Source organism: Microcaecilia unicolor, chromosome 3 (assembly GCF_901765095.1).
Source record: "Microcaecilia unicolor chromosome 3, aMicUni1.1, whole genome shotgun sequence".
Lineage (NCBI taxonomy): Eukaryota > Metazoa > Chordata > Amphibia > Gymnophiona > Siphonopidae > Microcaecilia > Microcaecilia unicolor.
In genome coordinates this window covers 113,316,805-113,335,128 of record NC_044033.1, presented here as the reverse complement: position 1 = coordinate 113,335,128, position 18,324 = coordinate 113,316,805, and the positions used below count along the sequence as shown (strand labels likewise).

At 42.0% G+C, this 18,324-nt stretch overlaps 1 protein-coding gene across 3 annotated transcripts in view; it reads left to right on the top strand.

Moving 5' to 3' along the window:
- GPCPD1 (glycerophosphocholine phosphodiesterase 1) overlaps positions 1–18,324 on the top strand; it is a 158,554-nt gene that overhangs the window by 99,932 nt on the left and 40,298 nt on the right. For 2 of the 3 annotated variants that reach the window (XM_030196298.1, XM_030196299.1), the window contains exons 13-15: positions 15,725–15,802; positions 16,457–16,651; positions 17,712–17,751. In XM_030196298.1, coding sequence (XP_030052158.1) covers positions 15,725–15,802; positions 16,457–16,651; positions 17,712–17,751 — 313 coding nt within the window. The remainder of the gene's footprint in view (positions 1–15,724; positions 15,803–16,456; positions 16,652–17,711; positions 17,752–18,324) is intronic. The other variant, XM_030196300.1, reaches the window with a different exon arrangement.

The window sequence follows — 18,324 nt, the reverse complement described above, 5'->3', positions numbered from 1 at the left end:
ACGGGGCTTAACGCATTCATCCCCAATGATCAGCGACCAGCACGACAAAGATTGGGTCGCTGGCCGCAACAAACCCTACGCCAGCTCCGAGTTGGCGTTAGGGTTTGCAGATCATTGGGGAGGAATGGTGAGCCCTGTCCAGCATGCATTTGCATGCTGGCAGGCCCCCATTCCCCCCCAACGACGTAAAGCACCCCCTCCCAACGACAGGGGACTGGAGGTCTGGCGGACCTCCAGTCCCGTTCCCCCCCCCCCCCCCCCCCCCCCCCCCAGGTTCAGGGAGGGCTGGAGATCCGGTGGGTCTCCAGCCCCCCCAAACCCCCAGAAAAAGACTCCCTGGTGGTCCAGTGACCGCCGGTCAACCCCCTCCTTCCCTCCCTCCCAGGAAGCGACATGGTTGGGCGGACCTCCAGCCCACCCCAACTCCCAGAGTTGTCTGCCGCCGAATCCCTGGTAAAAATAACCCTGAAACCCCTCCCGGCCCCCCTACCTTAGTTGGAGGAGGGACGCAGCCTGCCTCCCTCCTCTTCCTTCGACGCCGCAAAATGGCGGCGCCCAGCGCATCCCGGGATGCACCCTCAATCATTTCGAAAAGTTAGCTCCTATGTCTTAAGTTTATAGACAAATCTTTTACTAAGGGTATTTATTTGCCTATCAAAACTTAAGCCTGAGTCTAGTATTATACCTAATACCCTTGAATGATCCTCAGTTTTAGAATTTCTTCTGTTCTCAATGCTATCAACATTACTTGGATTATACTTACATTTCCAAACCAAAGTATCTTCATGTTTTGTTTAACTTCAGAAAATGTTTTGTAGCCCAGCTACCTATAACTGAAACATAGTGTCTAATAGAATCTAAGGTATCCTCAAAGCTTTCCAACAATGGGCATTAAAAATATCATCTGCATAAGATAACACAGAAATTCTGCTAACTGACAAATTGTTACCCAAAGAACTCAAATATATATTGACTAGAGAAGGTGAGAATGGTGAGCTCTGAGGCAGCCCACATCCGGGGCGCCAACTAAAAGATTTACCATTTTTACTCTTAACACAATATGACCTAATATTCAGAAACCAGCCCAATACTTTCCCAGTAACAGCTATCTCATCTAACTGAAAAAGGATTAAATGGTTTATAGCATCAAACACTGCTGGTATGTCCAACTGCGATAATATGACCTGTTGACCTCTACTCAAAAGCTTTCACATTTTGGTAGTAAGGACAAGAAGCAATGTTTCTGTACTATGTTGAGATCTAAAGCCATGTTGCATCCTATGTAAAATATTGAAGGATTCTGAGAAATCCTTTTCAGTTCCTGCTTTTTCTCTGCTCTCAAACAGTGTTTTCCTTAGCGTCCCTCCGGACCGGACCAGGATTGGACTGATGGGTTGTGCTCGCCTACCAGCAGGTGGAGACTGAGAAAAACTCTGACTCTAGAGAGCCAATAGGAGCCCTGGCCATGTGACCTTAGCCCCAGTATTTTCTCAGTCTCCCAGCAGGTAGGAAGCGAGCCCATTAGTCTCTCTCTTTCTCTTTTAGAGGTTTACAATAAGAACAGCATTGCTACCTCTTCTTCTGTGCCTAGGAATTCTCTGTTAGACGCTGGTCAGGTAGGGACTTCTTTTCCTTTCTTTTACAGCCTCTGGGGGTGTCAAACTCGGATGTCTCCGGGTCCCTCCCCCCTTCCTCCCCATCTCCCATACATAGCTGGGAAGGACTACCCTTTGTTTAGAAAGGTGTATGTCTTTGGGAGAGGCAGCCACTATAGAAAATTAAATCTGATAAGCTACATCCCCCGGCTTCTAACGAGCAGACAGCTATGTGTTGTTCTATTACTCTTCAGCGGAGTTTTCCCCATTACTTTAACGAGCAGGCAGCTCTGGTGGCTGTTTTAGGTGTCTATATTATCTAGCTGGTTAAAAAAAAAAAAAAGAGGCAGCAGTAATTTGAAGGAGTTTAGGTGTAAAAAAAAAAAAAAAAATGAAAGACAACTTGTCCCCACTGACTGAATGAGCAGACAGCTCTGTTTGCATGGGAATGCTGTGAGTCAGCTGTGTAAAAAAAAAAAAGAGTAAGCGGCAGCATTTTGTTTTCAGCCCTCTTTGAGTTGAGCTGTATTTTATTTAGCACTGCCGTTTGTGTTCTTCCCTTAGCGGTTTGTTCGGCGGAGCAGGGCTTAAAAAAAAAAAAAAAAGAGATTTTGGCGCGAATCGGGTACGCGCGTGCACGCGCACGCGCGTTACCGTCATGTCCGAGAAGCTGAGACGCGCTGTATGCCAGCGTCGGGGATCTCCTCTTCCGGCTCCTGTAAATATTGTGCGCCGCTGGGGGGTGCGTCGGGACTTTCTTTTTCGCCGTCTTCGGGCCGTTTGGGGCTGATCTTTCTCAGGAGTCGCCTATGTTCTTTAGGGGGGGTCATTTCTTTGCTTTTTATGTTTTTAATGTTGAGTAGCTGGTTGCTGTAGCCTAATAGTCAGCACTACAGTCTCTGAAGCTGCTACTACTACTGTTTATCATTTCTAAAGCGCTACTAGAAAAACGCAGCGCTGTACACTTGAATATGAAGAGACAGTCCCTGCTCCTCAGATCTTACAATCTCATTAGGACAGACAGAACAAACAAGAGATAAGGAGATTTTAAAGTGAGCAGGTTTAAAATAAGGGTCCTGAACAGAGTGAATAAGGGTTAGGAGTTAAAAGCAGCATCAAAAGGTGGGCTACAGAACTGGGTGCAGGTCCCAGTTTTAGTAATTTATTTCTCTTTCTGGGACTCCTGTATGTCTGTGTCCCACTATATATACATTACTTGGCCAGCCTGTTTGATGTTTGTTTCTTTATAATCTCGGGTGGCGTTTGTCTGTGGGCTAGGAGCCAACTTTTCAAAATTATTGGGGGTGCTAAGTCCAATGAAAATGACCCCTCCCTGGACATATACATGAGTTTTTCTCAATATCGGGGGTGCTCAAGCACCCACAGAGTCGGCTCCAATGTGACTGTGGGAAGGTAGTTCACAGTTGTGTTTTTTTTGTTATAGCATTTTTCGAAAAGGTTTATTTATTTATTTATTTATTTATTTGCATTTGTATCCCACTGCCGCGTGGCAGTGCGTTCCAGAGTTGCGTGCTCTTGTAGGAGAAGGTTGATGCATGTAGTACTTTATACTTTATGCCTTTGCACTTAGGTTGCTTTCCATACCAGGATATTTCCTATATGTTAGCTGTACGTTTGTTCTTCCACAGGCATGGGGGCAGTAAGGATGTTATCATAGGTACATGCCACCACTCTCACCTGTTTAACTTTGGGTCATGAAATCATAGTTGCAGGCTACTCTTACATGACAGTCATTTTCTTATTTCCTCTGTCCAGGAGTTCTTGCGGTTTTATTTTTAGATGGTTATGCTTTTCATTTCGCCTCCTTTCTCTATCGCTCTCACGGCAAGGCATGTGAAGTAGGGGTCTCCCTACATAGACTCTTGGATCTTAGACCATTTTCTCTCTTGATTCTTCCGAATGCAATTTTAATTTCTAGTTCCTAAGAATGGATCTCCCTTCCTCCTATTTGGAATCTCACTGCCGTCATGCGCACTCTCAATGTTTCAGATCTTTATCACAAGAACCTAGTTCCTAAGAAGGAATTTTCCTTCCTCCTATTTCAATTCTAAATGCTGTCAAGAGCGCTCTCAAAGTCTCAAGTCTTTTTCATGAAAGCCTTCGATCCATAGTGAAGCTTCGTGCAGCACATTTTTTGATACAAACTTTTCTGCATATTTCTCTTAGGAGAGTTTCTGAGAAGGATAGAGCCCGGTGTGAAGGAAGCTAAGCAGGGTCCGCCCGGGCTGGGTCCTGGAAGGGTGACCAGCTCACAATGCGCAATAATGTCCCTTCACAACACTGTTTTCCAGTCTCTAAAAGTTCATCATAGTTATGCTACCCCTCAGAAAAGGGGAGATTCTTCTTCACTCATGGCGAGTCAGCTAGCTATTTAAAAAACAAAAAAAACAAACAAAAAAAAAAAAAAAACCTCTTGTCGACAAGTCAGCAAGTCGCAGACCGAGAAGTGCAATTTTTATGGTTCTCAGGATGCCTAGTACTGGTGGTCAAGAGTCGTCTAAATATTTCGCAGTCTCCACAATATTTTGGGGTTACATGCGACATAGTTGCAAGGTTTTTTCCCTGGGCAATTGCCTTTTGCAGTCTCATGAGCTGCACTCCCGTGCTCTTTATCTTTTTGAGTGTTCTGAAGCATTTGCAGCTTCCCTTTTGTTTTTTTCCCCGAGACTGCTGCTCTTCTTTTCGGCATTAGTTGAGTAGGACATTCCTCCTGGCATTTGGTTTTACTTCCAGGACTACCATGTGGTCTCTTTACTTTGCAACTTAATTTTTTCCTTCTTGGCTCTTGGCATTCGGTTTGCTTTCAGGATTACCATGTGGTCTCTTTACATTGCAACTAGGGGACTGTCAGTCGCTCTCGGAGCAAGGAGGTATCCCTGAGGGCTAGCGTTTTATTCTGAGCACTCTGTCTTTGGTCAGCATTGTTGCCATGTTATGTTAGTCCGGAATGCTCTTTCTGTACTCTCATAGGACTGTTATCATCTTAGGTTACTTCAAAGACTCAATCCTGCTCTCTGGCAGGACTGTTTCTAGCTTATGTTCTTTCAGAATGGTCTTCGGTCTCCTGGTAGGTCTGTTGCCTTCTTAGGCTACGTATTGAGGCCCCTGGTAGGTCTCTGGTCTTCTTGTGTATTGAAGGTACATCCTTTCCTCGGACAGTTCTACTATCTGGTCATTCTGTTTCTTTACAGGGCTTGCATGTGCCCTCCTTTACACGATTGACATGTATGTCATTTTATTTTTGCATGTTTTCACTTTTCTCTGTAAGCTGCCTAAGGGGTAATCTAGCGAACAGTGCAGTGAGATGTCATCGGGGAGGCCCAGCTTCGGTTCTCACTCTGACTCTAATCGTCCTGCCTCCTAGGTGGGTTCACATCCGCACTGACGTTTGGTTTATTTCATGGCTGATGTCTGTTTTATTCAAGGGGAGTCATTTGTATGGATCTACCATCTGACCAGCCCTGTAGCATGCCATCCCCTTCTGGCATGGTGGCCTTCTCTTCAGGTCGGGCATTTCGCTTAGATATTTGGATCTCAGGGGCGTAACCCTTATGTTTTTTGTTTTTCCTTGCAGATATACCAGGCTGCCTTTTAGGTTTTCATCTTGACTTTTTATGGAGCCGAGGGGGTTTTCTGTTTTCTCTAGAGGACCTTCTCTCTGCCCCAGTCCGGCCTCTTTGTTTCTCTCTTGCTCAGGCTGGTGCATGCTCTCAGTCTGGGACAGGCATTCAGCCTTGCTAAGCAGGATGGCATCTTTTATAGTTGCAGTATTCTCTTCTCAGCTTTTAGCCTCTGTGCCTTAGTGACATTGTCAGAGGGACAGGGTGTTATTCTTCTTCGCACGATGATTCAAAATCATCTTGTTTCCTTTAAGGTTTCTTTCTCCTTTCAGACACTGTTGTTAGTAGCCATGGCTTCAGCTAGCAGGGTCAGGACTGCAAGTTTCTCTCTTACAGGTTTTCTTTTTTTCCAATCAGCTAGTACGTCTAGGTAAGAGGTACTTCTTCACCTGGGTATTTCTTTTTCACTCTACCTTAGTTTCCCATTTTTCATCTTTTCCAATCACTTTTTTCTTACTGGTCTGGACTCTTCTACTGGCGTTCAAGATCACAGGAAATTATATGCTTTATATATGCTTTACATATTAAAACAGATCTTATATATTTAGAGAACTGTTACAAGCTATTTGGTCCTTCCTTTTGGTACTTCTAGTCAAGGTAAGGTTGCCATTGTTTCGGCCTCACTATATCTCGACGTATTAAGGAATTCATACCTTCTATTTGTCTACTCACTGGGGGACCATTTCCTGAGAGTGTTATAACATATGCTCCATCTTGAGAAGCGGGGTTCGTTCCTTCGCACAGCGATTTTTGGTGCACTAGGTGCACATTTTGTACGGTGCCATTTTGAGCTTATCTTCATTCTCTTTTGATTGATATACACTCTACATGTTCATTGTTGCCAGGAGGTGATCTATGCAACTCGGAGATGCTTAGGGGTTTGAAAGGGTCCCTCCCTTAAGGTTACTGCTTTGGTACTTCCCATCAGTCCAATCCTGGTCCGGTCCGGAGGGACGCTAAGGAAGGAGAAATTAGATCTTACCTGCTAATTTGCTTTCCTTTAGTCCCTCCGGACCGGACCAGGCCCCTCCCATATTTTGTCACTTTTTCAACGGGGTATTAAAAAAAAAAAAAAAAAAAAAAAAAAGACGCTTGTACATATATAGGACTTTAAGTGGACCATGCCACGTCTCTGGTCGGAGTTGCTGGTGGGTTCAGTTGCTGGAATATATGTGTATGTATGTATTTATATATCTATCTATATATGTATGTATATATTTATATATCTATATATGTATAGAACTTTGAGGTCCTTAGCACTTCTGTGCTGAGAGTTGCTGGTGAGTTCTAATTCAAGTGAGCCATACCACTTCTCTGGTAGGAGTTGCTGGTGAGCTTTCCTACAAAAGGGACATACCACTTCTCTGGTGAGAGTTGCTGGGGTACCCAATTGCTGGTATATATATATGTGAACTTTTAAGTAAGCCATGCTAGTATATATATGTGAAACTTTAAGTAAGCCATACCACTTCTCTGGTGAGAGTTGCTGGTGAGCTATAAGACAAGTGAGCCATACCACTTCTCTGGTGAGAGTTGCTGGTGAGCTATAAGACAAGTGAGCCATACCACTTCTCTGGTGAGAGTTGCTGGTGAGCTATAATACAAGGGAGCCATACCACTTCTCTGGTGAGAGTTGCTGGTGAGCTGTAGTACAAATCGGGCCATACCACTTCTCTGGTAAGAGTTGTTGGTGAGCTCTGATACTTGGCATTGCCGAGTGCTTTGTGGCTGCTAGGATTCCATACGGCACAGATGGTCTTTCTTTCTTTCTTTCCTGCTTTGTTATTCAAATACTGAGGCTAAGGTCACATGGCCAGGGCTCCTATTGGCTCTCTAGAGTCAGAGTTTTTCTCAGTCTCCACCTGCTGGTAGGCGAGCACAACCCATCAGTCCAATCCTGGTCCGGTCCGGAGGGACTAAAGGAAAGCAAATTAGCAGGTAAGATCTAATTTCTCCTTAAGCTTAATTGCAGTAGACACGGTGTTGCAGTATGATCACTTGAAACTGCTGTGCATGCATTTTTTTGGTAGAAATAAACTATGACAACTTGGTTGTTTGAATTAAGACTGGTGTGTCTTGCGGAAGGTGAACGAAGAATCAAAGGGCATAAAATATTGCTCAGAGCTTCAGATAATTGATGTAAAGAAGCCTTTTAAAGCCTGCACACTGGATTAGTTTGTACAAAAGATGTAATAGACCTTGATGCTCATATCATAAATACAATCATACTAGCTCTACACAAACCTTTACTTGCGGTCCTTGGTGCGCATTAGGTTTGATTTGGCACATTCTTCACCAGAGCAGGCCGAGTTGCTTTGCCAGTTGGCTAGAAAGCAGAAGACCCGTCATAAGTTTCTGGCCAGGGTGTTTTTGACACTTTTTTAATATAGCGTCTAGGATCTCTGCTCAGAGTATAGCGATGCACAGACTGTCATTGCTACATGTTTCTGACTTGAACCCTGCATTTCAGCAGAGGTTGATGGATGCAACTTGCCATGGGGACAAACATTTTGGAGAAAAGGTGGAAGAGGTTGCTGATCAGGATACTGATACCATGAATACTGTCTCCCAGCGGACATCACCTGTGCCATCCTCCTCTAGGAGATTTGCTTACATGTCGAAGTGAGGTCCCTACTACTCTGAGGTGTAGGTATACTCCTCTTTGCCCTACTTAACCCCTACCCAAGCACGCTTGTTCTCGTCAACAGTGTGTACAAGAGGCCCAACCGGCTCCCCAGTCAAAGCAAAGGACAAGCTTTTGACTGTCTCCAAGAAACATAGCCACCATCAAAGTGACCATCCCGAACGACCTTCCAATAGGAGGAAGGCTTGAGGTTTTTTTCCAAGAAAGATGGCCCAGTGTAACCTCTGTTTCAATAGTATCCTTCAAGGATACTCCACACCAAACCATGTGCTCCTGGGTGACTGTCGGCCTTCGTTTTTCCACTCCATTCTAGTTTAAAAGCTGCTTTATCTCCTTTTTAAAAGTTAGCACCAGCAGCCTGGTTCCATCCCGGTTAAGGTGGAGCCTATCCTTTCAGAACAGACTCCTCCTTTCCCAGAATGTCACCCAGTTCCTAACAAATCTTAATCCTTCATCCCTGCACCATCGTCTGACCCACGCACTGAGACTTTGTGTCCTGCGCGTGGAATGAGGAGCATCTCTGAAAATGCGACCCTGGAGGATCTGGACTTCAGCATTCTACCTAAGAGCCTAAATTTGGCTTCCAGAACCTCCCTACCACATTTTCCTATGTCATTGGTACCCACATGTACCAAGACAGCCTGCTCCTCCCCAGCACTGCCTTAAGATCCTGTCTAGGTGACGCATGAGGTCCACCACCTTCGCACCAGGCACATAAGTCACCAGGCGATCCTCACGTCCACCAGCCACCCAGCTATCTACATGCCTAATGATAAAATTCCTATGGCTCTGTCTTCCCTGAGTGCCCCTTTTTCTCCTTCATGATCTAATAGTTCCACATTCTCTCAAAGGCTTTCTGCTTATGATGTACCTGAAAAAGTTGTTACTCTGAGTTTTTGCCTCTGTGGCAAGTTACTCATATTCTCTTTTAAGCCTTCTTTATCAGTGCTTTGCATCTAACTTTATTTTCTTCGTTCAGGTCCTTTTTCCATTCTTTAAAGGATGTTCTTTTGGCTGTAATAGCCTCTTTCACGTCACCTTTTACCCATGCTGGCTGTCGTTTGCTCTTCTTTTTACCTTTGTAAAATACATGGACTACATCTGGTCTGGACTTCCAAATAGTATTTTTAAACAACATCCATGCCTGATTTAAAGTCCTAACCTTTTGCAGATGATCATTTTAACTTCTTTTTAACCATTTTCCTCACTTTATCATAGTTGTCCTTTCAAAAAGTAAATGTTACTAAAGTAGATTTCCATTGTGACTTCACTCCAGATATTAGCTCAAATTTTGTCATGTTATGATCACTGTTTCCTGGTGAACCCAACACCTTTACCTTTTGTACTATGCCCTGTATTCCACTAAGGACTAGATGTAAAATAGCTCCTCCTCTTGTCAGTTCCTGGACCAGATGCTGCAGAAAGCAGTTCTTTTATTGTGTTTTTTTACCTTCCTAGTGCTCCCTGATGTAGCATTTGTCTAGTCAGTATTGGGGTGATTGAAATCGCCCATTATTATAATGCTGTCCAGTTTGCCAGCTCTCCTAACTTCTGTAAACATTTCATTCTGTCCTGGGAGACAGTAGTACAACTGTACCAATATACTCCTTACTTTCACACATGGCATTCCTATCCATAAGGATTCCATGCTTCTATCTGTTTCATGTAGAATGGTTTTCTTTGACTAATTTCGCCTTTAAAGTATTATACAACCCCCCTCCCCAATTTGATCCCCCCAATATATGTACCCTGTTAAGCGTCCCATTGATTTGTCCTCCATCCACCAGGTCTCTGAGATGCCTATCATATATCTACCTCATTAGTGCTGTATACTCTAACTGTCCTATCTTTTTTAGGCTTCTAGCATTTGTATACAGACACTTCAAATTGTGTTTTCTTCCTTGCATCTACAAGCTGCTTAGAAGCTGACGGGGATAATTGACATCCTTTACTCTGCTCTTCCCTTAAACACTCCTCGCTTTCTTTGACCATTATTGAAACATCTCTATTGGGATTCCCTAAATTTCCTGTTTCAGTAGATAGGCTCCTCATTTCCCTGAATGTTGCCCAGTTCCTAACAAATCTAAATCCCACATCCCTGCACCATCATCTTAAGCATACATTGAAACTTCGGAAGTCTTCCTGCGTGTTCTGCACGTGGAACAGGGAGCATTTCTGAATATGCTACCCTGGAGGATTTGGATTTCAGCTTTCTACCTAAGAGCTAAATTTGGCTTCCAGAACCAACCTCCCCACGTTTTCCTATGTCATTGGTACCCACATATACCCAAGGCAGCTAGCTCCTCCCCATTACTATCTAAAATCTTATCTAGGTGACGTGTGAGGTCTGCCACATTCGCACCGGGCAGGCAAGTGACCAGGTGATCCTCACATCCACCAGCCACCCAGCTATCTACATACGAAGTGACTGAATCACCAACTACAGCAGCTGTCCTAACCCTTCCCTCCTGGGCAGAAGCCCCTGAAGACACATCCTTGGTGCTAGAGGATATTGCATCCCCTGGGTGGCAGGTCCTGGCTACAGGTTTACTGCCTGCTTTACTAATGTGATGATCTGTTTTTTTGTTTTTTAAATTTTAAACAGGAAGCTTTATTGAATGAAACCACAAACATACAGTTTCCAACAAAAAAACAGTGTACAAATCCATTACAGCTCGCGAGCACCACAAAGGTGGCTCCTTCTTAGATAACAAAAGTAGTTCTGTCTTTTTTTTATTTAAGTAGGGTAACAAAAGTCAAATCAGAACATTCCCAACTCCCATTATCTTCCCACCCTATTAACCCTTCACATCACCCTCAATAAATGTATAGAGCCAATGTCATTCCTGATCACACTAAAGTAAAAAGCAAAGTGACCCAAATCTTTTCCCACTTGGCTATCGTCTTTTTATTTCCCTGGCCAATAGTTTTTCAAGATCACAAATGTACCATAATAAATTATACCATTTAAGAATTGAGGAGCAACTGATCTGTTTCCAGGATCGTGCAATCACCAATCTTGCAGCACTGAAACAGTGCTTTGCAAACAACCGACCTGCACTTCTAACCCCTGGAAGGACACTGTTAGATAAGAATGTAGCAGGATCCCAAGGAATCAGACAGCCTAACCAGGTTTGCACCCGTCTGTGAACAGATTTCCAAACGATCATCACTTTTCTACAAGACCACCAAATATGGCCTAAAGTACCAGACTGGCCACATTGTTGCCAGCATAAGTGGGTACACAGTCACAAAAATATGATGGAAGTCTAACAGGTGTTAAATACTAGTGGTAAAGTAATTTAGTACAGCTTTCTTGTATGTTCACGGACAGAGAAACCTGAATAGAGGCAAAGCTCAATCGCCTGCCAATCTTCAGCCTTATAACTGGTGTGATGATCTCCTTTTTAGGAGACCTCCCTCCTCTAAGGCAGCTGAATAGTTTATATGGCAGATTGCTTAGTACTGACTGATGGAAGACTGGTCCAGGCTTTAACAAGGTAAATGCTTAGAGCAAGGACCCAAGACCAAGTCACTGTTTTACAGATACTCTAGAGTTGTAGTTTTCAAGAGAGTTATGGTGGTTGCAGTGGCTTTGATGTTGTATGATTTAACTTTGCAGGCCAGAGGAATCAACAGTTTGTTTGTAAAAGAACTGGATATATGATGCTAACCAATTTATGAATGGTATGTTTTGTCACTGGAATACTAAGTTTGACCTTGACAAACAGGAAAAAAGCTGTGTTGACTTCCTGATTGTGTCTTTTCCATATAATATGTAAGAGCTCATTAAATGGGGAAAATCCACTATTTCTGGGATAAGCAGTATAAAATGTTTTGTACATTTTTGGGATCTTGCCGGGTATTTGTGACCTGGATTGGCCACTGTTGGAAACAGGATGCTGGGCTCGATGGACCTTTGGTCTTTCCCAGTATGGCAATACTTATGTACTTATATATATTTATAGTTCAGGTGTAGAGGAGATGCTTGTGTTAATGCTCATGAGGCTTGGGATATAAAGTAGGAAGCATTATCTTTTCACCATGGAAGTATGCAACTGTCTGGTAGGAATTTGAATGGGTCCGAAGGTTAACAAATGAGGCGGCATTGGTTCCTTCCACCTTTTGCTGGGAATTAGCAAAAATTTGGGATTTTGCCATTGCCAATCACATCCATATTCAGATGGCTTATCTCCTGGCATTCAAAAGCAGCTAGCTGGTAGGTTCAGCAGGGTTCTTCAACCACACATGGTCCCTAGATCAGAGAATTCTATACAGCATTTTTCAGATTTGGAAGTCTCCTCAAATACCTGTGTGCTAGCAATGAAAATACTGGATTACCATTTTTTTTTTTTGTTCAATACTTCCATCTCAAATTGACTGGCGAAGGATACTCTAGCAGTTCCATGGATTTGGCCTTTACTTTATAGGCTTACCCTCCATGACAGCCCCCCACCCCAATCCCACTTATAGCAAAGACCCTGTACAAATTTTAAGACACCTGGAACATGATTTTTATAGCCCTGTACTGGTCTCGCCTAAACTAATTCCCTCTGCTAAAAAGGCTCATGGTGGTTCTCCATGCAGACTGCCATTGTTAATTACTCAAAACAAGGACCACTTTCTCCTTTCCAGTCTCAGATCATTAGCCCTCACAGCCTGGAAATTAAGCAATGTACGCTAGGACTACTAGGGCTTATTTAGGACATACTAGTTGCTGCAACAAAACTACCTACCAGATGAGCTTTTAAATTAAAGGTTTTCCATCTGGTGTTTTACCGTGAACTCTCTTGTGTTATACCATCTCTTCTTTTTGTCCAAGACTCCAAACATCCTCTGTCAGAGTGCATCCTTGGTGCTTTCTTGGCCTATCACACTGAAGTTGATATGATAGAATATTGAGAAGACAGAAACCTTTCTCAGCTTATAAAAAAAGGCTTCTCCATGTCAAAATCCCCATTACAGAGGCCCCCTGTACCATAGGGTTGTTATATCATCACTAGGTGGATCTTTGAACTCATACCAAGATTTTACCCAAATAGGAAACACTAATAGGAAGATGTTGCCTACTTTTATCTGAAGTCTCAGAAATCCATCTGAGGTAGTCTTCATATTCTGAACTATAAAGAGGCAGTTGGTCACTAGCTGAAAAGAATTGAATCCAATGTCTACACACCTCTTTTTTTTTTTTTTTATCAATAACAAAATTACCATTCCAGTTGCTTCTCAACTACTGAAGTAAAATAGCATTAGATCAGAGCTACTACAGTTGTTATGGCTCTTCTGAAGTATTTGTTGTTGGATAGTAAAGCAGCAGTCTGTTCCTTGCTTCATACATTTATCTTGCACTCCTGCTCAGACCAGTGCACAGAATGACAGTGCTTTTGGATGAGTTGTGCTGGACATTCTGATATTGCAGCTCGCACCTTTTAGATGCATGGGCTACTCTCGAATAATGAACTTATTTATAGATGAGCAGCACTAAGCTTGGGAGTCTGCCACTTGTGATCGTCTGTGACAGATTTTTTTCTACAGATAGTAGGATTGATCAGGCATGCATTCTACCACCTCCTTGTTCTTCAGCTATGGAAAACTGAGGAGCTGGGGAGACTGCTGTTCATGGAAAAGGTCATGTATACTCGAACTTAATACTAAGTTCTGAGAGGGGAGTTTGGTCCTAGTAACATGCAATAGCATCTCCTATTTGCCTGATCAGTCTTGCTGTCTTAAGAAAAGCATATCTTATATGTGAGCAGCACTGCTTAACAAGCAGTAGCCTAGCCAGAAAGCCAATTTAGGGTGGGCCCAAGATCAAAATGAGTAGACCAAAAATTTCATGTCCACCCGCCCCCCCCCCCCCCTCCCACACACAAACACAAAAAATAAATACCCATGCTGGCAGGGATTCCCAAGCCCTGCTAGCTGAAGACCTCCTCCCTGCCAAATGAGCTGTCCCTAAGCTGCTGCTGCCAGCCGCTAGCCTCTGTGTATACTCAGTTTCATGCATATGCACAGTGAAGGGGCATGCGGCTGGCGGCAGCAGCTTGGGGACAGTCCTGGCAGCTGCCCAAGAAGTAAGCTGTTTGGCGGAGAGCTGGTCTCCACCAGCTACACTATAGAAGATGAAATTTTAGATGAGCCTGATCCCAAATTGGGTGGGCCTTGCCCAGCCATGGCTACACCACTGTTAACAAGTTAGCCATTTTGCTTAACAGTATAGTCAAACAACCCCAAATAAGAAAAGAAAAGGGGGGGGGGGGGCAAAACCAGGAAAACATTAGATGTATATTAGTAGACTTCTAACATATCGCAAACAGCCTTGAAAAGGAGAAGGGACGAAAGGAGAAGCATATAATCTTAATCACGCGAACTTTAACAAGGCTTAAGAAACTGGGGAGGGGGAAAACAAACAGAAATGACCACAGTGCCAAGGGAAACCTCAGCATTCAAATGCTTCAGCAACTGAATATTATCAAAAGGCAAAAATTTTATCTTGAATCTTTACACCACATTTACATGGAAATTGCAGGAAAATAAAGAAGCCCTTGGGGTCTGCACTTGATAGAGTTTGGACCAAAAATACTTTCTAGCCTAGGCAGCTCGAGAGAAATCTGAAAATATTAATTTTATGACTCAGTCACCACAAGATCATAGCCTTTTTGATTTTAACCATATTTATTTGAATTTCTCAAAGCTGCTTTTGTGTCTGGACTCAGTCTTAACTAGATTATAGGGTCCACAGAGCACGGGCTGCTGCCAGTGGCATAACCTCAAGAGCTGGTTGTATTGGGTATGGATGAGCACCGAATGAGACATGGTTCATTGAAATATCTGGTTCTGCAGCACCTATAAAAGACAATTGTTAGCATAACTGGTAGTAATAACTGATCATTGTTGGCTCAGAACAGTCTATTGCTACTTTATTTGCTAGATGGAAGAAGTCATTGCTTTTAATTTTCTGCTGCCAATGCTGTAAGAGATTGAACAAGAAGCATCAATTAAAATCTCAAACTTTATAGAAAGAGGAGTTCGGTTTGAGAAGAAATAAGAATGTAAATGGGATTATTGTATATTCTTTATTACTAGTCAGTTTTATGAAACTCTTTACCCATGCACATTCTATTCTGCCTGCCTGATGGTATACCAGATGAAAATGGGAACTAATTGCTTGCCAATGTACTGGTTTCATTCCTTGATTTATGGCTGCCAATTTGTAGACTCTTACTGTTGACCTCTTAATGTTAACTCCCTATATGCAAATGTGGTTTAGTGATGGTTGTGTAGAGATACAATTAAATGGGCCACTGTGTGATGAGTTTGCAGGTTTCTTTCAGGTTTGTTATGAACCAGTATAGATTCAGGATTTATCTCATATCAGGATAACTTTCCTTTTACAATTTATAGGCTAATGTAGAAACGCATTGATTAACCAGATGCCTCATTTGATTTTGCGTTACTGAAGAAGCAATTCAGTTTGTCACTGGTTTTCTTCTCTTTTCCGTTAGACTTTACAAGAATTGAAGGGAAATCACATGATGTATATTGAGATCATTCTTCAATTTCACAAATTTTAAAATTCTTTACCACAATCTTATACACTAAAGCATATCATTTTATAAGGCATAGAATTAGCCATTTGTTTTATCTAATGTTTGTTGGATGTCCTGTGTGTTGCTTTTTGATTCTAATGATGGGCATTATCCTGTGACCATTTGCATATTATCTTGGCACGCTTTTGGATCCTGACTACATTAGAAACTAATTGAGGTTCTAAGTATTGTTTTAAAACCAATATGCATAATTATTAATACAGATGTCTTAATATAGATATGCTTTCATTGCAGAAACACGATGCTGAATCATTAGAATTGTTTGAGATACCAGTTAAAGAACTTACTTATAATCAGCTGCAGTTACTAAAAGTAAGTAGACATCACCCATTGATTTCTTCTCCGTTCTAAGTGTGGCAGTGTAACTGAATGATTCAGGGGATGAAGACTTGGTTATTTGTAAATAAGTATTTGAAGATTTGCTGTACACATGAGACCACCACTTTCTTTTGCAGATGGGTGAAAGAAAGGTTTACAGACATCAGTGATTTTTGGGAATGTCCCTGACTACTCATGCACCAAATTTAATCCCAACTTCTACTTCCTCATCCTAGTGAGGACTCTGATTAGTCATTTATTTGGGTGATCTTCCCTCCTCACCACTGGGAATTATTAAGCGTATCAGGGGAGGATGATTTTAAGGCCCTCAATCCAAATATCCTCTGCCAATCAAGGGAAAAAAAGGATGAAAGGAGGAGATATGGAAGGGGGGAAGGAATGGAATCAATTGAGAATTAAGAGGGAGGAGGATAATCAAGGGAGGGTGATTGGAAGGAATGTGTTCCGGGAGAAGAAGGAAATGGATATGATGGGGAACTTCCAGAATTTTGTTGGAGATCAAATGTTGCTAAAAGCCACTGTTAAGTGATGTTTAAGAAGCTCCAGCAAAATTCAGGAGACTTGAAGGGCTGTAGTAGAGAGAGAAGGGTGAGACTAAATGGAATGAAAAGATAATAACTGCTGTAGGTGAGAAAGACACAGATAAAGAAGAATGAAACAGAGCTAAAAGCTAGAAGGAAGAAGAGAAAGCAAGAAGACATACATCAGAAAGAGGGAGAGAGAGAGACTGAAAATAAAAAAGGGATGGCGACAGAACTGGATCACAGAATAAGAAAAAACAAAGAGAAGCTGAGCCAGAAAATAAAGCCAGAGATGACAAAGGTTGGCAAATTTTGGGTTTGGGGAAGGGACCCCTTAACATGATATATGCTGGGACTCTGTCCATACTCATGTGGCCTGCATTCATCTCCCATGCAAAGAGAAAAAAGCTGAATTGGATTTACCTTTTTTCTTATTGCATACACTCTTTTCTCTGCAGGGACTATATGCTAGACCTATTAGTTTTTGTTTCCAAATAACTTTTTATGCCACAAATTAAGGGAATATATTACTCGGTAGTATCAAGACCCTGCATATTTTGAGACAAGCTTTCTAAAACAAAAAAAGGTTTAGTAACATAATACATAATTCATGATGGCAGATAAATGCCAATATGGCCCATCTGGTCTGCCCAGAAAGGTGGTTGGTGTTAAAACCTACCACACAGAGCAAATTACTTTCCCCATGCCTCCTCTTCATGAGACTCCTTTAGACCCTCATCAGCAGTCCTAGAGCAAATTTCCCAGATGTACTGTTCCCTAACCTCTACCTCAAAATGTAGTAGCCTTGTTTATGCTCTTACTAGGAGCCAAGCAAAATGGGAAGAAAGAATAACTATGCATGGTTTTCAAATTGGACATTAGTTAATGGTATATAATGTTAGGATGCTTAACCCAAGATGAAAAATACATACCTACATTTATACCACATACTGATTATGTGCCTGTATTTCTCAACATCCTTCCTGCCTTAACGTAGTTTTACTTCCTTTTCAAGGGTGTCTTACTATCCAGCTTGCCCTTCATGCTTATTGAATTTCTCATGTCTTTTTAATTATGCAATTTCTTTATTTTCGGTTTTTTTTTTTTTTTAATGTTTTGTTAGTGTCTCAGGCTGGTTTGTCAGATTTCACAATGCTTAGATAAAATTTTAGGAATCAGATGTATATACTTAAAATTGTAAAGCTGTGTAGCCTTATTATGTCTTTACAGTATATGTCTCATTTCAAAATAATTTTAAATTAAATGTAATTATATATTTTTTTAAAAGAACATAATACAAGGCTTTTGTTTTTACATTTTGTCTAAAACGTTTATTTTGCAAATTCTCTTGTATTTTATAGCTGACTCATGTGACTGCACTGAAGTTAAAAGACCATCCTCGTACGTAATCTGAAAGCTGAACTTTGTAATTGTCTGTAAAGCTTATTGGTTGCTGTAATAATATTGCTGCTTCATGAAAGAGCAGTGGTTTAGGACTCACTCAGATCACGTGACTGAGAGTCAAGAAGACCTAGGATTAGTTTTCAGTTCATAGTTCTGTCACCAGGGGTCTTTAGTCAGCAGTCTGTGATAAAAATGATTGGTTTTCTTTATGAAAATCTAGGTAATGGCTGCATTCATTGAAGAGGAAGGCACATGTATGTATGATATTGTTTAGGTTAAGATGTAGAAAACCAGATTTTAAGTTACTTTAAAATGTTATATACTTAGTGTCAGTTCCTTTAGCTTTATTGAAATTGGTTCGTTAAGACAGTGATTTTTCAACCTTTTTCATCTTGCGGCACGCTTACAAGGTGCACCACTGGAATCTAACCCATACCCACCTGTCCCTGCTAAGATCCATTCCATCCCCACCCATACCTGTAACCTTCAGAAGTAGTTAATTATGCTACTGAAATACATTAGAGCACCAAGATTCTTATACAGACACCACATACCAGCAGAATGCAAACA